This window comes from Calliopsis andreniformis, chromosome 5, assembly GCF_051401765.1.
Source record: "Calliopsis andreniformis isolate RMS-2024a chromosome 5, iyCalAndr_principal, whole genome shotgun sequence".
Classification (NCBI taxonomy): domain Eukaryota; kingdom Metazoa; phylum Arthropoda; class Insecta; order Hymenoptera; family Andrenidae; genus Calliopsis; species Calliopsis andreniformis.
In genome coordinates, this window is record NC_135066.1 from 5,236,315 (window position 1) to 5,258,415 (window position 22,101).

At 46.6% G+C, this 22,101-nt stretch overlaps 1 protein-coding gene across 3 annotated transcripts in view; it reads right to left on the bottom strand.

The window, feature by feature from the left end:
* Hth (Meis homeobox homothorax) overlaps positions 1-22,101 on the bottom strand; it is a 392,475-nt gene that overhangs the window by 273,868 nt on the left and 96,506 nt on the right. For all 3 annotated transcript variants that reach the window (XM_076379358.1, XM_076379359.1, XM_076379357.1), the window contains exon 7: positions 10,064-10,193. In XM_076379358.1, the coding sequence (XP_076235473.1) occupies positions 10,064-10,193 (130 nt within the window). The remainder of the gene's footprint in view (positions 1-10,063; positions 10,194-22,101) is intronic.

Sequence of the window (22,101 nt, forward strand, 5' to 3'; positions counted from 1 at the left end):
TTCGAGAAGACAGAGTAACCTGGAGGGTTCTCGTGGAGAAGCTAACCCTAATGAGTTCTAGACAATCTTCTTCCATTTATATTATTCTAATCTTCGTACAATTATAGGTTTACCATCTCTTAAACAAATAGCAAAGTTTATTCGAAACTTTCTGCATACATCACTCTCCAAACGCAAAAAGCTCTCACAGCAAATACTGAGGAAGCCACCCCATTACTCGTATCGCGTTACCAAAGTATTATACTTTCCAACAAGTACTCAGCTCCCAGCGGATACAGTATCGACCGCGATGGACATGGATCGTGATCAAAGCTGCCGACAGACTCGCGTAGACGTACAGGTGCAAGTGTCGTCAGGGATGTTCCGAATGAATCGATAACACAAGCGCGATCTGCGATCCCCGGCCATCGCTGTGCTCCCTTTTTCCTGCGCGGCTGTCACATTGTGTGTTAATCAACGCTACACGCGCCAAGGGACACGAGGAGGCTTCCTTTCTCGGAAGCCACCGATCCCGCAACAAAGCGGACAAAAATCGCGAGACGAAATTGGACGGGGCGTTCCGAGAAACCGACGCGCCGCGACCTTGCTCGATATTTAGCTCGTCCTTCTCGTGCTCCTTCGCCCTAAGCTCTGCCCTTCGTTACGTTCTTGAAATAAGAGGGAACTGGCTGAAGAAACTTTTGTCAACGTTGCTCACCTTTCATGTTGGGTCAGTAAAGGAAGAGGTGTTGGAGAATTTGAATTCGGAGAGATCCCTAATTGTAGTGTTTTTTTTATCTTCTGATTAGGGGTATGTAGAAATTGCGATATATTTTGAAACTTTTAAATATTTGAAAATTTGAATATTTGAAAATTTGAATATTTGAAAATTTGAATATTTGAAAATTTGAATATTTGAAAATTTGAAAATTTGAAAATTTGTTAATGTAAGTACTTGATAATGTGGACAAAAGAACCAGTCTCAGTCTCAAAGAATCTAAGGAAACAGAATGAAAAATTCTGAAACTGCTGAAATGAGCTTGGAACGTAATTTCCCAGAATGCAGCAGAAAATCGCGTAACGAGGACCTACCGCAATAGAATCGAATGATTTCGTCATTCATCGCGCACACAGCTTAATTGCGATTCCACACGATTTTCGCGCGTCGATGTTTACAAAAATGTGTCCCTGTAGGCTAATTGGACGGTATTACTCGCATCGCGAGCCGATATTCCTCCCCCCCTTCCGTTACCTCTCATTTTCGTTACTATCGTATGTGCGCACACGTCTCCCTCGCTCGTTCCTCCCTTAGCCGCGAGCGCGCAGATAACCGCGGCAATAATTAACAAAACTAAATACACAGTCGCGCGAGCGCGCTGCATTATTTATCGGGCTGGTTCGGGCAGCAGCAAATTTCAGAATATTTACCTCCGCCGGCCGGTTTCATCGGCATCCTAATAAACGTCGGTGTATACCGACTGCTTGATTTAAAAATAGTCGTAAATACGCGGATCTACCTCTGCTTCCCGCCACTGCTGCTCTCTCTCTCCCTCTCTTCCTCTCCCTGTCTCTCTCGAGCATCGGTGCACCGCGGCACACCGCCGAGAGAAAAATCAATTAAGCCGCTTATGTGAAATATCGGCGCAATTACGCGCGATTGCCAAATCTAGCCGGTCGTATCGATGGCCGCATTATCGAGCGAACGGTCTGCGTCGGTTTCACCTGGCGATCCTCGCGCGCACCCTCGCTTTTTCGTTCCTCCCTGCGTTTTCATTAGCCGACTGCCGTGCTGTCGTCGTATGTTGCTACGGCCAATCTGGATCTGCCGAATGAGTTTTGTTGGACGTACAATTTATTTGCCTGCAGAGTGTATTTTGCTTGTTTTTAGAATCACGCTCGTTATTTGACGAGGCTTTTGAGAGTAAATCCACATTAATAGGGGACTCTGAATATAGTATTTATTTACTGCAAACTGCCGACTAGGAACCAAGGACAAGATTATAGAAAATGGAGGATATGATTCTGAATTCTGAAATCAATTCATGCGTCGGTGGTTCATTCCTGTTGTATCAATGTGAAAGTGAAGGGGAACGATGCCAAGAAACGAGGCGAAGACGAGTTTATAACGAAGGGATACTGTGCCCACTTGCCGAAGCATTCCCCTAGGCGTCGATTCGACGACTGATAAGCGAATTTTTCAGGCCCCGTGAGTCGAGGAGCGACAGCTCTACCAAGAAACGACCGAGGAAGCGCGATAACGCGAATTATTCAAATCAGCGAACCCTGACAGTCTAGGGGGAAGGTGGGCGCGGGGGACAAGTATCGGCGATTAAAAGGCATAGTAAACAGTAATATTAATGAGAGTGGCAGCCGGCTGTCACGCCCGGCTATCGAACCGTCCCGCGAGCCATCGATAGCCCGGACCAATGACGCAAGTTTATTATTCATTAACGTGTCAATTAACTTCAATGTCGTGGCGGCCGCGCGAGCTTTGTTGTTCTCGCCTCCGCGTGAAACTTTCTACGAGTCGACCGACGATCGCGCGCCATTCGCTTCGCAGCACGTGGTGTTATCGTGTTCGCCGCTTTTTCGGTTGTTCGGACGTGAACCGTGAAACAGACGAACCCGTTCTTCCGTCGAGATAGCTGCGCCATGTGCGCATGGAGCTTCCACGAACGCGATTATCGAAATGAAGATGCTGGAAACGAATCGATGGAACTATGGAGAGAGCCTGGTGGAGAGAAACTGACCAAGTGTACAGCAGAGGCAACTGTAGCAAGTACGAGAGAGTACAGTTTGTGGGATATGTGAATTCATTGAAGGCAGTAAATGAACCAGGTTTGATAGGTGCAGAAGGTAAATCAAATACTTAAGTGTCGATAACATGAAAGCACTTACATTTTAAAGCAATTTCTACTATTACTACCATAGTAATATCCTTATTGACAGAAGGAAGAGAAATTTTGAAAGTGTAGAGTCTCACTTATTCGACACTATCTCTGGGGGAAAGGATTTCATTTTCTGCTCCATCAAGTATTACTGAAGAGAGTGGCTCGCTATAAAAGCAGAGTTTCACCATGCCTCAGTCACCTTTCTTCGTGACACAAAGCTACTCTGAAGCACATACCTCTGATTTGCCAAAGAAGAAAGATCCAGAACCCAGGGTCACTATTATCAAAGCCTCACTACTACTCTCCATGCTCCATCGTACAGAAAGAAGTATGCAAATGGTAAGAGATACACATCGAAATCAGATTCTAATATTTTCACCTAAGAGCGAAAGACACTCGAAGAACATCGTCCACCTACCTACTCCTCAACCTCGCCACCCAATCCGCCCACCTTTTTTCCCATCTCCGTCAAAAGAGGAGCCTCGTCCCCGAAAAATTGTAAAACAAAAGCCAGTAGAAGCGACGGCGCCGTGTCTAGATCGCATCTGCGTCTTCCGACGCGGTGAAGATCCACGGGCAGATCTGGAGCCGCGTGCAAACGAGCGAGCGTAGATCCTCGATCCCGAAGTCGACTCTGAACTACCAATAAAGGGACACGTCGGAAGGGAGCCGTGTTCGACGAGGTTTTACGCGGAGGACACAGGCAGGGTCGGCAAGAAAAAGGGGGTACAAGGCGCAGAAGTTCACGACATGAAGGCCTCATTATGCCGCGCGAGGGAAACGCGAAAGAGAGAAGACGGAGGGACAAGAGGAGGGCCTGGGCCGCGCGTGTGTGCGTGGGGGAGCGGAAAGTGGAGAAAGGGAGAAAGAGAGAGAGGGAGGGAGGAAAAAAAAGACGGGGACCGATAACCGTCCGATACTGGCCGCTCGCTGAAAACACAGAAAACAGAGAATCAGCCTCATTACTTCTATCTTCCTCCCTTTCTCTCTGCCTCCCTCTCCAACGTGCGCCGATTTCCAGGAATTCTCCGTGATCTTTGGTCCCCGGTACACGCTTTAACACACTCCCTCGGCCCGCCCCCTCCGACCCTCCCTATCGTTCCTTCCTCGATCCTCTCTTCATTTATTTCTTTCCGTGGCTCTCTTCAACCGCTCGGTCGGAAAGTTGTCAGAAACCGGAGGATATCTCTGGTCCCCAGGATTCCTCCCCTTCTCGCGAGCTGGCCCGAGGACAGTCGAGCATCGTCGATTAAGGATCTCGGGGGGCACGAAAGCTCCACGGCGACTTGAAGGTCGTTAGGGCAAGAGACAATGAGAGGAAGAGGACGAAAAGGTGACAGGAGTCGTTCCTGCCGAATCGAGGAGGTCGATCTAGTCGCTGGGAAAAAACGATCCACGTGCAGAGCCCTTTCCTCGATTGAGGGATCGATAGAGGTTCCAGATTGTTTCGAGGATGGGTCTGTCGCTGGATCGCTTGGATTGTAGATCGATGGCTTGTTAAGCTAACGAACCTATTTAGTTTGGGAAGAACGTGATTGAAATTGTGGGAACATCGTCGTGATGGCGGAGTGAAAAGTTTGGAATGTGAGTATAATACATCAGACAAGTGTTTCTGTGTAGTTTACTCCATTGAAAGCAGAGATCTCATTAAAACCTCTGGTCAGAGGATTGGAGGTTGGAATTTTCTTCTACTTGTGTTGAAAAGAGGGAATTAGGTTCTGGTTGATGACTACTCATCAGGTCTAGAAATCAAGTAGATATTGTTTGTTCACGATGATTTTATCTCTTGGAGGTAAAATAGATTTTTCTAAAATCCAAAGAACTTATATACTGATTAATATTCTGCTTACGATCCAATAGAAGTTTTTACAACACGCAATTTGTATGCTTAATAAAACAGACTGAAATAAAGAAGCTTAAGATGTTTATTCTTCTATTTTCCTTCTCCCGGCGTGAAACTATATAAAAAGCAGACAGTGTAGTGTTCGTACAGCAATCACCGAGTTAAACAGAAATCTCCTCCGAATATTCAAAGCGTCATTAGAACTCTCTGCGAGAGCGAGCAGCACGAAGGATGAAGCGGCTATTTCCTAGTGCAAAGCGTTTTGTTCATCGAGGTCGAACCGCGATCGATCGGCCGCGGTCGAGATAGCATCTCCTCCAGCCTCGACGAGAGAAGGAACGTGTTTATCCGCGAGCGATTGCGACACGATATGTTAATGTCCGAGCCGCGCTCTTCCCACGTGTCGCTGACGCGCGTTTCCAGCTCGTTCTGGAAAAATATTCCGCCCCGACGGCCGAGATTACACGCAAACACGCGCGCTGGAGTCTTCGCCGTGTATTAATAGTTTACCTCAGCGAATAATCATCGACGGCTGCTGATCAAGATCGCGCCGACATCGTTTACGACCTGGCGGTGAAATCGACCGACTACCCTTGCGAAACCGAGGACTTCGACCTTACATCTGATACCGAAGTTTCTTTCCACCAAACTTCTAAAACACCTAGAAACTTAAAAAAGAAGGAAAACGGGGAGAACGGAAACTGAAAACCATTACTCACGTGGAACGATATTTCTTGCCCGAAGAAAAGTGTCTATAGTAGAGAAGGAGCGAAATACACGAAGAAGGGACAAATGCTGGCACCGTCCCTTCGACGATAGAAATTAGGTCCACTCGGAGGTTCCACGGCCGCGGACAAGGGCAACGTGAACTGGCCGTCGAAGATGATATCTGACGGCAAACAAGCCGGCACGTTAACGAGCCCCGGACGAGAGGGAAACGACGAAAAGGGCCGATAGATGGGTCGAAACGACGGAGAAAAGCCCCCGAAGGGCGCCGAGCCAATGCCTTGTCCGACGGTGACAACTTCGATGAGACCACGATGCTATCTCGGCGTTGGGTAACCCTGTCAAGCGACTCCGCGAGTCCTCTTCGAGCCCAGAAATGCGAGAAAATCTTCCTACGCGTTTCGAACGAATCGTCTGTTTCAAGATTCGAATAAAATGTCGAGAGAGCGCTCTGCCCATGGAGAACGCATCGATTCCACTGCAAATGTGCAAACACACGTAAAATAGCGTGCCTCTCCAGAGAGAGAGACGGCTCCCCGCGTCGTGGAAAGCATAAACAATACTGTAATTGAGAATTAACGAGGGAATAGCATGTAGTACTAGCCTGTTTACCGAGGGAAATCGATTCTACGCGCGTTTAAAAGCGCTTCTCAGCGGGGAGTGGGCACATTCTAGTCTAGAGAATTGGGGATTTTCAGGAGAACAGCCTGAGCGGAGATTCTTGCACGCGAGAGAAGAAATTACTGCAGGCGAAGTTGTTTACTGTTACCGAGTGCTCCTAAGTTCCAGCCACTTGTGGACGTTCTTGGGAAACTTGAAATATCATTACGGCTTCTCTGTTTAGAAATTGTAGAGGCTGTACAAAAATTCTCGAACTGCGTTGGTGGACTACAAGTGTTCAGGAAACAGGGACCTCTTTGTACTGAGGTCACAGGGGCTGACGAAAACAGGAATCTTGGGCGTATGAGCGATGCGAGCAAAAAATTGTATTCTCCGTGTAAGACTGATTCATATCGCCACGGCAAAATGAAATTATGATACTACTCAGTCTAGACGTGGACCTTTTATAATCTGAAGCCATAAGTTATGAATATTCTTTTTTGTGAAAAATTCTTTGGGACTTTTTTCCATGTCTGTAGACTTAGTAATAAACATCTCGAAGGGTTAACTTTCTAAGCATCGTTTCGCTTCTAATTTCAAGAGAACGCGATAGTTAAAAAAACGGAGTGAATTTCCGTCCAATCAGAGGAGAAAGTCCCAAATTACAGCATTTCTACCTAGAAACGTTTCTCTCCTCGCCGCGCAGGTAGCGCGAAAATTCCTGTCATCCTCGTCTTGGAATTCTCCCCTCTCGGCTCAGGACTTTCCACGCGCTAGAATCCTCGACTCGCGACAGATCTCGCCGCGGGAGATCGGTATCTGCTCACGAACCAGGCATAGATCGAGACTAGTCGAGGACAGCGCGACGAACAACGCCACGTTCTACTCGGTTTTCATTGTTACTTCTCGCGCTCTAATGAGATAACGATCGCGATATTTCGCGACAAGGCGGCTCTCGTTTAGATACTCCCGCGGATAAGAGGAGAGAGCAGCGCGCGGAGCTCGCGATTACGTGCTGATCGCATAAAACGCGACGACGTTTGATTCCGAGGTGTTGCGTTACCGTTTAATGTCCTTTAATTAATACGAGCGGGGAGTCGCGCGACGAACAGGTCTGATCGAAATCTTGTCACGAACTGGCCGCCACCGACGTTTCTCATGCGATGAATTTTAAATCCGATGACAAATACGCGACGGGATCGCAGCTGTTACCCTTGGTATTTTTAACGGGAAGAATGGGTGGGATCGTCAGGTGTTGGAATTAAATAACCTTGCATACTGGCTGCGTTCCTTCCTTTTTTGCCAACTGGAAAATGTTTACGTTTACGAATGGCGATGGGGTCAGCAGGAAGCTGTTGGTGCTCGTAGAAGGCTTAATTAACGATAAGATCAGGCATCGGACATTAGCTGTTAATATTCTACACTTTGGGAGAAAAAGAGATACAAATGCTATATTTGACGCTATTAATGTTAATAATGGCAGTCGATATAGTCGAGTTTACGACCTGTATTTATTTTTCGATATTTCGGAAAATTAATGCAATGATAAATTAAGTACTTATTAAAGATTCCCTGGGAATTAAACGCAGTGAGCACAAAAGCAAAACAGCTAATCGACAGATGTCTCGAAATTCTGTCGTAAACGAGCCATCTCCACATTACTACTTCACTACTTACAACCTACTTTACTCTGGAACTTTCAATCCTAGTATTTTACCCTTTCCTAATCCCCTCTTCAAACCACTCTTCATTTACTAACCCCTAGTTTCGCTTCCCGCACTTCAGATCCATCTCAAAGACGACCTATCTTAAAGAATCCCTAAACAGGAAATGTATTTCCCGCGGAAGTGGTTTGCAGAAGCTCGGAAGTGCCTAACGAGAGGATCCGAAGAGGAACGATGACGAATCCCGAGTGAAGAAGACGCGACAACTTAAGCGTCGCGCGGCATCGTTTCCAAAGCCATTCATTCCCCTCCTCCTTGTCCTGAGCCAGGGTACGCTTTTGATTATTATTGATCAACCGTTTCGACTGTGGTGCACACACGCGCGCGCAGAAAAGTCGAAGAACGAGCACAAGAGCTCACCTATAGGATACACGCGCGTCTGGTAGCGAGCTGGCACGCCACGCGGCTCTATAACGCTGCCACGGCACTGCAAATATAGAGACGGCGGACCTTAATGAATCTTTATGGGATGGTGTCGTGAACTTGTATACCCTCCGGTGACTGACTGAACCCGACCGCGCTAACCATTGGCGCGCCACGCCACCACGATTCTAGCCGTCGCGAAACCGTTACCCTCGTTGCCTCTCGAGCCTTCATTTCGCTGCGAGCGAAGCTGCCATTGACAATTTTCGTAAGCTCATTGACATCGATCTGGGCCCCAGAGTTGGAGTATATTAAGTCTGCTTATCTTTAAAAATGACATTTAAGAAATTGTTTACATTTTGTGTCAAAATTGTATTAATATCAGAATTAGAAAGTTTCTATAGATTTCATTTGCTCTTCTCTAAAGTCTGAAAAGTGTGACTTATAATTTGGGACCCAGAAGAAACTCGACTAATTAACTTGAAGTCAAATTCAAAACTGACGTGTTACTCAGTGATAACAATGCTTGGTCGGCAATACTTTACCGCATTGCGAAGTTTCTAAAACTGATCGGTTCGAATGAACGCGAATGAAAATCAGTGAAAGACAATACGAGACACGACGAACTCATTCATAAGAGTCAAACGTAACGCAATAATCTATTTCGCTCTGTCCAAGTGTGCGTATACTCTGGCTTGGCTAGAAAAAGCTGAACACAGTTTTTTCTACTTCGCGGAAGACAGTCTGGTAGAAAAAACTGGTTTACACAGACACACTAAAGTTAGAATGAAACGGAGCATCATGTGTCTCTGTTTTCCATGAGCGACGGCTCGTCGCGTGGTCAGCGTCGATCTCTTCTTGCTGACTGCACACTTTTTTTTCTCTCAGCGTCAGCAAAATCGAGAGCAGACCACTCGCTGACTACGCGTGCTTCCGAGAAATGAGGCTGGAGACGAGGCTTCATAGCATTGTGGAAACTGAGTCCACACGAAATCAAGGAACACTGTATTTGGCAGGTAATGTGCCAATTTTTGGTCATTTTTAGAGATAATTAATTTTGATTGGACCATTTGGAGTAACTGAATGAAGGAGGAGATCAGACTTTGAATGAGTCGTATTGTGAAATGTATGATCAAAATTGTGGAAAATTTGAGTAGAGACTCTTACAGAAAAAAATGAGAATACTGGCTACGCCAATGCGACGGGTTGCTCATTAGCCCCGACGCTGGCGTTGCCGCGGGTTTGATAGTGTTGACGTGCGCGTCGGTGTTCGTAAAATTTGAAGGGCGTGCAGAAGGTCCGTGGGGTCCCCAACGAGTCGCGTCTTGATTGTCATCAACCCGTTGCTCGTAGCGTGATATTGTCATTAGCACGCCTAGCCCTGGACGTTCTCTTTTCCTCGCGGACAATCCACTTCAGGCTTTCTGTCGATCTCTCTTTATTAATCAATTCTAATACGTCGTACTTAATTCTGATTTCTTAATAGTGACAACATTTGCTGTTATCCAATTTCACTCTAATTAGTGAGCGAAAATTAAACTTCAGATGCGAGTACACCTTGCAGAATTGTCTTATGAATAATGAAGCGTTGAAACATAAATTTACCAGAATCGAATAGTTATTTGCTGAGACAGAAATGTCATCTTTCGCTTATTATCTACTTTATACGTTGCGCTTCAAGTAGAAGCTTTCAATCAAGAGACCTGCATTCTATAACAGAGTTTTGAATTCTAAAGTAAACATATATACACATGTGTAACACTCAAGGGAAACTAGCTTCTCATTCAAATCACAAATATCCTACTATTCTGTTCAACTGTACACAAACGAATCTCCAATATCTCAAGATTCCAAGACTGTAAGACTTGAAAAATTGGAATAAGCTAGTTCCCCCGACGCATCATCGAAAAAAGAAAAAGAGACAGTGCTCGACTTACCGGGGTCCGAGGAGTCCAAACTGGTGGGCGCCTGTTGGCTGAGGGGTCCTGGTGTGCCCCCACTTCCGGGGCTGCGTGCGTCGTCGTTACCACCCGCGCCAGGGTACGACAGCGACGAGGAGGGTGGCCTCTGCGGTACAACAAAACAACAACCACTGTTACACCACGCGTTCAACATTCTCGCACTTTCGATTTCAGGCGTGCACGCGGAAATTGCACGACGCGATCGTTCCCCTCGCACGCTCCCTCCTGCCCTTCCCTGCCGCTGCGTAAACTGCGATTTCGTTGGCGCGCGTGTTGAAGCGCGCATGGTACCGTTGCGCGTCCACGGAATACCATTGACGAGAGTCCACCTCCGTGGCGGCCGATTTCGATCTCGATTAAAGGCGGAGCACACGTACCACTCCTCGAAAATGCCGCTGGCATAAACGATTCGGACGACGCGCGAGTCCTACGAATACTCGGCGCAGCGCTCGGTTATTCCGCGGGTGTAGCCGTTGTGATAATCACGGGGCCGTGAAGTTGGGAAAAACACACGCACGCGGGCAAATTGCCGGCTGGCACCGTGCAGGGAATACGCGACAGCGGACCGTGGACCTCGGTTTCTGGGACTAATTATTGTGCCAGGCCGTTTCCTTCGCGAATCGCGAGGGACAAGGGAAGATTAATGGATTTCGCGCGGTACCAAACTCCATCGCGGATGAAATACTACTGAACTCGTGTCCTTCTTTGATAGCTGGTTTATAGGTGATCGACTTTGTTTTGATTACATGGTAGTGGATATTTACATGGACGAGGAGTAGGGTTGATCGAAGGACTCATGTGTGAGAGCTCTCATACCTTTCAGAGGGAATTGATTTCATTTGAATTCTGAGGAGACTATTGTTATTGAATATTTTACTAGGTTTTGGGGAGGATGAGAAGCTTTGGGATGGTGGGGTCTCTTCTATTCTATTATAATTGTACTTGTTCATAACTTCTTCGTATATCAATCTTTGTACACAAGGTATTCATAAATATTTAAGAAGTTGTATTACTAAAAATGCTGTGGACCCACCAAAAGCAATTTTGCATTAGGTATTGCCACAAGGTTCAAGAACCATAAAGAAAAATTCTTCTCTTATTTTTGTCTCTGAATATTCCTTGTCCCCTGGAAATTTAAATGAAATCCTTCGATTGTATGGAAAATATGGCGTTGGTACCGTATGGAATTTAAATGTTCGTCGCACGAGCCCATCTCGAAGGCGAATAACAGTAGAATCGCAGAGTGGACGGGTCGGGAAGTCTCTCGACCGGTCTTTCGTCGACGGACACACGTCCTCGTTATGTGTCTCCGAGCAGGAAGGTCCTATAGATTTGACCGTGTAACGATTTTAACCAGATACGAGAGCGGGCAATCGAGAGAGGGAGCGAGTCAGTACATTATCGCGAAGATGACGCCTATGACAGCATGTGGGAGTAGCTGTCACTCATTGTTGCTGCGGTAGACGTGATATATCCAGACATTTCGCTTCGTGATACCAGCTCGCTCCAACTAGCCCTGGGATTCTTATCCGACCTCCTCTAGTCACGATCGATCTCCTCATTTTCGTGTAGACGAACATTCTCCATATTAGATACGTAATGACAGTATTATTCGAGAGATATAATAATTCTACTAGATGAAACAGCTTCCCGACAAAAATTGTTCATAATTAGGTGCGTAGATTCTGACAATTAGTCCATTTTGTGACGTCTAATGACTGAATCGTCGACAATTCTAATCTCTCTAACGTACTGTAGTAATCTCTCTACTGTATCAGTAGGTGTGTTAATTGATTCGGAATAACTTCCGCTGAGAACGTCTTAATTTTCATTAGAGGGCCGTGCGATCACTTGTCCCGGACACGCAGAGGATATACGTCGAGCGAGCATGTACAAGAGCGGTAACAAGCGAAGGGGGGACATTAATAATGCATCGGTTGTCGCTGGATTGCTTCCTACTAGCGCCCAAGTACGAAACAAAGGGTGCTGGTTGTCATTGTCGCCTTCGAGGTGAAGATCATCTTGTCGGCCGCGATCGTTCGAATCGAGTAATTGCGTGTGGAAGACGCTGAGCGCGCCGACGAATCGATTACGCGCTCTTACGTCACTTAAACAGTCAATAAATTCCTCCTATGCCAGCGATTTACTGCCTACGGAAAACGATCAGCGAGACATCGATACCGATGTTCATCATTTTTGAAGAGTTTCAGGAAAAATGGGATCAGTGCTGATTCCTTCATCATCAAAGAAACTTAATCAAGAAGAAAATCAAGGTTCAGTTTTATTAAGAAAAAATTCAACTGTTTCACCCTTGATAGTCTTTCATAAAGAGGCAGGGAGCCGCGAATCAATATAGATATCTCGGGCAGCGCGACGACACCGATGATGACGTCACTTCCTACTAAAAGCCCGATCCTCTTTCTCGTTTTTTAAATGGACAGCGGAGCAAGGGTCCACTGCGTGACTTGTGTCGATGCAATGATAAACGGTTAACGGGTCGACAGGCTACGCGCTCTCGTTCCACCTTGTTGCCTCTCTCGCTCTCCTCTCCTCTCCTCTCGCCATTCTGACACGCTGCTCCGTCTACAGGCGCTCTTAAAGCGTAATTCGAACAACCGGATGTCTGGTCTGCCCCTTAAATAAATCAGTTGCCCGCATCTCATATTCCACCCCCGCTCGCTAACTCGTGTCCCCTGTCCCTGCCCTCGTCGCGGAGGGAAAGCGACGACTGATCAGAAGCGTCACTGTCGGAAGAAAAGCGACGACATAGAGTGACCATCATGGTGGTCCATCAGTTTCAGGGTAAACGTAATCAGTAACGAAATTGGACCCGTATCTGGGTCAGGAATTATTTGAAATTTTGGGCAAAAAATCGTGATGTGTGATTTTTGGTAAGGCTGATTTGTTTGTCAATGAGAAAAGGAGGGGGAGAAGTTTGTAGTGATGTGTTTATTCCTTGTTTTATAGAGAGTCATGTTTGTGGGAAGAATTATGTAGATATGTGTTGAATATTGTGAGGGGAAGAATCGAAGGGGTCCACGATACCTAGTCAGACACTTCTGGCTTTTCTAAGAGAAACCGTAAGTCAAAGGGTTAACTCGACATTCTCTAATGAATAGCTTATAATCCTACCTTAGTATAAAAAGATTTCAAAAATTTATAAATTCAAAATTTGAATATTTGAAAATTTGAATATTTAAAAAGTTGAATATTCGAAAATTTGAAATTTGAAAAATTGAATTTGATTGTGTTGAGGTCCTTGAACAACTCTACCTTGGTATACCTATAGTTAACAAATTTTTAGTAGAGCTTAAGTTATTCCTATGACTCCATCATATCAGCCTTCGGTTAACACCACTTTCGATCACGTACCTACCAATTTTTCCAGCCCTCTAATTTTCAAATCTCAATTTATACAACCATAGTAACTGCATCTCCTCGAAGCACAGAAGATCGAAACGTTAATCACAGCAAAGGAGCTTTCTATTGTAAGCATGGCAGGTCAAACGGGCGCGAGTCTCGAATCGAATCGAATCGCGCTCTCGCTCGTCGAAAGTTCAAGGATCCGAAACGTCAGGGTCGCTGTGTCGGGAGGAAGACGAATGATAGGCGGGCGTGCGAGCGGCGTCAACCGCGCGGACAATAAATTATAATCCCAGTGGCGAAGTGGCGCCGCGCGATGCGTTGCGCTGTGCTCGTCCGCTCTCCGACTATCGCCTGCCGATCGCGAGCCGATGACTTACGCGCTCGCGCGATCCACCGCGCCTCCGAGTCATTGTACCCACGTATTAATTGGTCGTCGTAACATAATGCCGTATAATTATGTAATTAGCGGCCGAGCATTAGTCTCGGTGACTGGTTTACGGGCGAGATACGTAAATCTCTGGCAATTAATTTATTGGTGCTCGGCAGAGAAAAGCGTTGAGGCGTTGCCCGGCGAGGAGAAATAGAGAAGAGAGAGGGTTCAATGGAGAGACTGTTGATGTCAAGGCTGTCTAGTATCGAGAGGATTCTGAAGGTACCTGTACATACTGGAGCATTTCGAGAGTCACAGCGTCGATTCATAGGTTTCGCGATGAAGAGTGGAATGAGCGTAAAGTGGTATTGGAATCGCGGAGTTGGAAGTTACGAGGAGTTTGCATTCACGCAGAACTCAGAATACGTATAGTTCTGTCGGAAAGTTTAGCTAATAATGCGGAGGTAAGTAAAAATGAACAGAATTTCGTGGAACTTAGAATTTGGTACCATGAATTGCAACACGTTTGAGCCTGTAGAAACGAGAACTCTTCCTGTGGCACTGGGCTGTTCAATGACTCCTATCTTTCTGTACTTCATTCGTGTCATAGATAAGGGAGATGTAAACAGTACTGCTTATGCGATGTTCACGTGATCTGACCCTCATTAGTCCACTTCCTACGGATTGTTTCAGCTCTCCGTTTCAATTAAGCTTGTATTATAATGAGCGCAACGAGCAGCGTATCAACTGTTTATACTATCTTAATCGAAAGTATGGGCGCTGCGTCCCCGTCACAAACATGACATGGGCACGCACTCTGTCTTTATTATGGAGCATATTTCTTTCTCTCTCGTTACTCGACTCGTTCCAAACGGCACTAGCCTCTCGGACCATCGTATCATTTCCGAGTCAGAGCCTCAAATATCAGCCGCTGGTAGCAATGCACTGACGTCGAGGCCGACAGACGTCTCGGAGTCTCAGCTCGCCTAGGCCCATTTCTTGTCGAGGAGAAGGTGGAGAAGCGGACATGGACTGGCCGCGATAGCGAGGGTCGAGGGCAACGCGGAATCCTTGGGCGAGAAACAGAGAGAGCAGCTGAAGAAGAGTCCCTGCGCTGTCTTGAATTTCTCGACGATACCGCGCGGGTATCATAAATTACGATTTATTGCGGACGCAGCGCCTCCGCTCGACGGATTATCTTACCGTTATGTCAGCACGGTACAATTATATTTACATTTTCCAACGTAATGGAATTCCCCTCGTTCCTACCGTAAGTAGAGCACTGCAGCTCCACTGTAAGTCTACGCAGACATCTAATTTCTCGATACATAGTTACTTTCACGAGCACTCTCAATATTCTATGGCATCGGTCAAAAAACATCCTGCGGTCTAACATAAACGCATCGCTAACTCTACTGAGACTAGATCTGACACCTGAAAGAGTTCAGAAGAACCTGTTACAACTTACTAAATGCTTTTATATTGCAGTAAAATGTACTCTTCAATTTATTACATAACACATTAGTATCTAAACTTGACTTTCAAGAATAATTTATGATAGGTGCACTCTCAGATAATCTCATACCTTAAGGTTCACTTAACTCGATCGCTTGAAATTGTGAATCGCCCAGAATTTCAAACCTTCACTGACCAGAGTATTGGCGAGAATTTTTAAATTCTCCTTTTCCTCTATCATGTCAGCCACGCCGACGAAAAGCCTAGCCACGGGTGTGATAAATGCCAGAGCAATTACGTATTGACAGTCGACGCTGCGTCGCTCGCATACGCGCTGCCGTTCCGTCTTTGTTCGGCAACGAGTGTCGTCGAGCCTCGTGCTTTCGACGTCAAGAATCGCTACCTCCTTGGAATACGGGATGGCCGCGAAGATCGATGACATAAATCGATAGAACGTCTGAACGGGACGCCAGCAGAGGCCTGATGGTTCAGGCGCTATCGAATCGACTGCGTATAATCGTAGAAAGTTAATTGTTGAAAAGATTCGAGCGAGGAAGCGATCTTGGACAAAGGGTCTCATCGTGTAGCATCTGAAGGTCTGAAGGATACGTGGCCGGGTCAAGCGAGGGTTTCAAGAAGCTTCAGCGAAGGAGGAGGGCCGGCACTCGACCAGCTGATGGATCTAATCAACATTCCTCCCTAATCACAACATACTGCCTTCTCTTTTCTCCTTTAGAGGAGCTCCTTCCCCCTCGACTCCTCGGTCCACTGAAGAGTCACGAAGATTTGCAGACGCGTCCCACCCGTCGGTCAACGCGTTCGGTTTCATTTAGCCGCCGTATAAATTAGACTCCCAAATGATCGTCGCTCGTTCGAAAAAGCACGCGGCGACAAGTCGAAAAACCCGGCTCCTACGAATTCGAATTTAGCGATTTACAATTCGACGATCGTCTCCTGGCCCCCGACTCGGTAGCTAAAATCGAGAGGATCGTCGGAGAGATCGAGCGGGATCGGTGAAAACTGTGAATCACGCCCTCGGAGCTATTTTTGCGCCGAAATCCCTCTGTCGTTTGACCAGTTTCACGTTCACCAAACGAGCACCGTCTACGCGCCGACTGCGAGAAATTATTTCGACGTTTCGGTGTTGGGAGGACCGTTTCGACGATAATATAGATAACGATAAGGTGATTCGCTATTACATGGGTAGCCATTGACAGATACGAGAATTCTCATTATGGACCGTTAATATTCCTTATACGAGTGAGAAGCTGATCATAAAAAGATCTGATTAGATAGTTCTAGAAATAAAAACACAGTATCCAGAATAAAAATTGAATAGTAAACAGACTCTATCAAAACAGAAGAATCTTTAGGAAGCTTAAATAAATGCTAAATAAGTCTAGAACTATTCTTCCATAGTCCAAAGTTCCACAGGTAAAAACATTGAGATTGAATTTCTTCACGAATTTCAATTTCAAAATTTCCCTTGAAAATTAAACGATTCTCCATTTCCTCTATCTCAATCCCGACCATTAATCCAAAATCCTTCCCACAAATACTCAACATTTCTTCAGGTTTGAAATCGTACATTGCGAAGCTTCTCTGTTAGATACCCGAGCGAAATAAAACTGGTATCTCTGGGCACCGCTGGGACTGCTCGCTGGCAGAAGGAAGAGGATATTAAGCGACGTCGAATCGAGGCCTTGCGTCTACAGGGTTCGCAGGTAACGATAACGGGAGCCAGGCCAGCGGTAACAACGCGGTCAAACCAGCGAGCTGCTCGAGCGAATACGGTACGAAGCTCGGACTCATATCTAGTGGCACGGTGGCGGCGTTCCTCGGCTAATTGGTTTCCCGTGTTGCCTTCGCCTCCCTCGGGATAAGGCAGCCACGTCTCTCCCCCTCACCCCTCAGCCTACCCCTACCATCGCCGCGTTACCTTCTCCTCGTCCTTCGCGGCTTTTACTTGCTTCTTTTCCCCTTTCTTAATCGACGGAAAGCTGATCTCCGTAACGAGCGCGTTATTGACGATTTTCCGCAATCGACTCGCCGAGATTCGCTCTTTTCGCGATGGCGAACGATTCGAGGCAATTGGACCTTGCGTGTGAAGTAGTTTTATTTACCCAGAGAATTAACGTTGCTTTTATTGTTCCAGGAAACATAGCGGTGGTAAGATTCTTGGAAAAAGTTCAATGATCTCAGGACGATCTTTTTCTCTTTTCTGTTTAATATCAGAAACTCGGCCGAGCCGAAATTCTCTATCTCGTTCAACCCCGTTTCTGTTATCAGCGGCTTGAACTGCTGTTGCAGTTCCCCTATGTTGGCTCCGTCTGGGACGAAAGAAAGGATAGATCGATACCGTGTGGCGGCGGATTTACAATGCAAATTGAATATACAGCGTCGGTCAGGCAGGACCGGCAGATCGTTCGCGGCGGTTTTAACGAGAGGGACCGCGAATTTTTATCGGACGCGCGGCCGCGCGAACGTGGCGGGGCGCGTGCGTACGGGACGAACGGACTGCTAACGATTGCCAAGAGGCAGCAGCATCTTATCGTGAACGACGATCGCATTAAGCGTGGACAGTGACACCCAGCTACCGTCCGCCATTATATACGTTCGTTAGCGAAAAATAATCGAGGGTTCACGAGCGGTGCGCGCGAGCTCGAGTGCTTTTGAGTCGTTAAAGACGCCCCGGTGACCGAGGGGAAACGGGCCTCCGTTTCTTTCGCCATTCTGCTGGAGAACGCGACAATGATCGTTCATTCATTATTCAGTGCGATGAGTGTAGGTAATGAAGCGATAAGACAAATGGTAGCCTCTCTTTTTATGCCGTTTCTCGCGAGATGCCTTTGCACTTTACACTTCTTGCGGCGGCCATTGACCACTGTTATTATTATCGAGATATAGTTTCTAGCTTCGTTTAAAGAGTTTAGGTTTTATGGACTAGAAATGTGCTACGTGCTGATGAGCCTTGATTAGGGATTTAGGAGCTTAAGAGCCTAGCTTTTTTTTTGAGTCACATGTGGGTATTCCCATTCTTTAGTAGTCAATGCCTAATGAACCCTCATGTGCCTAGTCATGAGACTAACGCGAAATTGAATGCATCTTCTTGTACAGAGATTCCTTCGTCACAGACACCAAAAATATTTGGATGGAACGCAACATAGGTGGGTGATTCGATCTAAATGGAGGGTGTACTCCATCTGAATTGCAATCTTCATCCTGAGGATTTAACGACCGAAATTGACGGCCAGATTGTCGCCCGTGAGAACCACTGACTACCAGAGAGCGAGAGAGAGTCAGAGATAGAGAGAGTAGCCGAACGGACGAAGCCTTGATAGCGACCACTCTGCCCACATATGTTAACGCGTTCACACAGGCATCGCGTGACGCATACCAGCGCACGCATACGGCGAGCACATGATCGAATGAGGGAAACGCCGAAAGCCTCCCGAAATTCGGTAGACCATGAAAACGCCGCTTTTCGCCATAGAAAATTGTCATTTGGGAAATTGGACCATCTGGTGATTGCTGTCCCTTCATCGAACGAAAGAAAATAATTACAGGTACTACTTAGAAATGATCTCGAGTGCCTTGGTTCACAAACTTTAGAGCTCCCTTTCAAGACAGTACTGATTTGCAAGAGGACTAAAATTTGAAACGAGTTCATAACTAGTATTTTGAGAACTGGATAAAAGGTGTAGGTGAATGCAATTGACAGCAGACTAAATACTTCGTTCTACAGTAAATCCTCCTGGAGGAACTAAACTAGAGCAAACTGAAGTCCAAACGTAACAGAGCAGCCAGCGTCGCCGCGACCCCTTGGCGAGGGTGGATCCGATCCAGAGGCGCGATAAGACGAGCCAGAGAGGCCGTGACATGCGGTTCGCCGTCTGTCAGTCGGTTTCGTCCGCGTCCGGGATATTCACCGGTTGCCACACCCGTGTCACGTGCTCCCTAGCTCGTGCATCACCGAGGGAGCACACACCGTGCTCCCCTTTCTCGGAATATGGATCCATATACGTAAAATGCATCCATATTTAACGAGGTCGGTCGAACCATCGCGATGCAAATTCTTGCGAGAACCTGCCAGACACGGAGACGCTTGCGCGAAGGGAAAAACGTCGGTGCCGATGCCGCGGTGCCTTACCATCGTTCTGCTTATGGTCCCGCAGGTGATCAAATATAGATTTCCGCGGGATGTGGGAACACTTTTTGGGACAGAGTGATTTTCCCGAGGCGAGATATGCTTTTATCTTTTAGGGATATTAGGGAGCAATTTTGTTGCTCTTGAAGTGGAGAGATGAATTTTTGGGGCGAGAATGAGAAGGTTAGATCAGATGAAGCAACTCTGATCTTTCTGACTTTGCAGTAAAAGTATCTCCAATGACTAAAAATGAATTACGCCATTTCTAGAAGAATAATGCAATAAAATCTTGCAAATTTGATACTATTAATCAATGGTAATAACCTGTTACCCAGAGGAGTGTGGATTTCACCTTGGAAGCATCTGATTAACCCTGAAACTACCTCGACAAAGTGTCACGATACCCCTTCTGCCTCACGTCGAGTAAATTTCCCCAGGACGACTTAATTCCTCCGATCAGAATTAATAACACGCGACTTCTTAGTACTTCATTACGATTCTATGTCTGGGCGAAATGGTTTCAATCGCATCGTGCAACGACGCAATTAAAAATCAGTTGGCGCGTGTTGCGACCGATAGTTCCATTTGAGCCAAACGGCTCGATCGAAACAGGAGTCGGGCCGCGTGTCGAGATAAACGGTCATTACTGTTCGCCCGTGCGTTTCGTTATCAGAGAAGAGCGGCGCATAATGAGCGGCGACTGGAGTAGCACGCTAATAATAAAGGCCATAATTGAGCGGTCGGGTTCGAGGCGAAAGAGTGTTGTAGGAAGCGGAGCCCAAGTCGGAGGGATTCGCGTCTGTGTCTCGCGACGAGACGAGAATGAATGGACCGTCACTGTATAGCAGGCCCGCTGCTGTTTCCGGTTCCGCCTGTTGGTAATTGAGACCGCGCCTGTTCGCCCTGGCCTTCGTGAGAATTTCGCCAAAATTTCCCTGTTATTTGCAAGCTTGCGAGCCTGGTTTAAGGAAGGACTCGAGGATAGTCCATAAAAGAGACTTCGATGGCCATGATTCTTCTCAAATTTCTTTAGATAAACTGTTTTAGACATAGCTATACGCGACTCTAAAAAAGTGTCGCACAGGCAAGTGCAGAAGTCCAATTCATTCTTCGCATATTCGTCCCCTTCCGCTTGGATTTGGCATTCTGTTTGAGGAGCAGAAAGCAGTCACACTTACGAGGAGGAAACGGTTCTTAAAAAGGGAGTGTCGGCACGGGCGGAGAGAGTTTGCCGGGGTTGCTTTCTCGCTCACCTCCTGTCTTTACGTCTGTCACTGGAGGCACGCAACGCGCTCTCTTGCATGCCACGCGGTTATTACTCCGCACACCGACCACATCAGCCGCGCGTGTCTTTTCGAGCGAGGCGCGCGAGAGCGGCCGCAAGAAAGCCGCAGACCAAGTAAACGCCGCGCGGCGAACAGGTGCAGGAGCATTAATTCGCGCTACAGTTTCACGTGTCCTCCCCTCATTCCCCGTGAAATCGAGTCCGCTACTCTTTCACAATAAACAGTGTTTGCGAATCCGACGATTAAGCAGCTTCTGATCGAAGTTCATGAATGTCGAGACAGAGACCGCGCTTTCTACTTCTCCTGTTATAGAAGGCCTCGGTCGTTAGATACTTTTCACTTGACCCTTGATTGGTAATAGGTTTCTCCGAACGAATTCAGAGTCGTACTAGCGATCTGAACCGATCAGTGACGATAGATCATCTGCTCGAAGAAGATTCATCGAATCTCGAATCTTTCAGCTTCGTCAGAGCTTTGTAAGGGTCGCGGTAGAAGTCATGGGTTCTTCTACTGGATTGCTTAACTGTTCCTCGGTAGTTCTTTGTCCTTTCCTAGCCTCTCGGTAGCGCGTGCGAATCACCGGGAGCGAAGTGCTCGCGCCGAGTCGCGCGTGTTCCGCTCGCGGCGGAAAAAGCGCAAACGAGAAGAAAGAGATGGAGGCCTCTGGTAGCGCGGTTGTATCGACTACCGTAACTGTCAACCGGAGGAAAGTGGCCGTACATCACCGCGGAAGTTAAGGACGATTGGTCGCCGCTAAAAACGACGCGGACCCCGCGAGAAGAAACGCCACCGAGCGCGAAATGGTCTTCGAGCGGTCGGACGAGCCTCGCCTCCGTCATTCGTACCGCGGAAGGGAACTGGTAACGAGAACCGAGGGTCTCCAATTTTTTGGATACGTCTGGCGTTCTTCTTCAGCTTTTTTCGAGGCCCCAGCGAGATTAGAGAAGATATCTGAGACGCTGGAAGAGACTCACAGTGGTCTTCTCTAATTTCTATTCTCCTTAATCTCTCTCGAGTTTCTAGAAAACGTGGAAAAATTTGAGAAAGTGGCTTTTCTAACAACTCTCGTTTATTTCCATACTGAGAGATGATAATGAAACCTATCTGTTTATGAAAGTATAAAAATTATATACACCATAAACTACAAATATAATTCTAATATAATTCTATTATAGACAATTATAGCATAGATATAATAAATTACGGAGGTAATTATTGATGTTAATGCGAGGAAAGCAATTAAAGTTTACAAAATAATTGATAATTTTTTGAATAATTTTAGTCATCAGGAAATGCAGAGACCAGTGGAGCTATCAAACGTCAAAGATCATCGAGGAGAACCAACAGAAAGTCTTTCACACGACCAGCGTTTCAGGAGCCATAGTCTTTT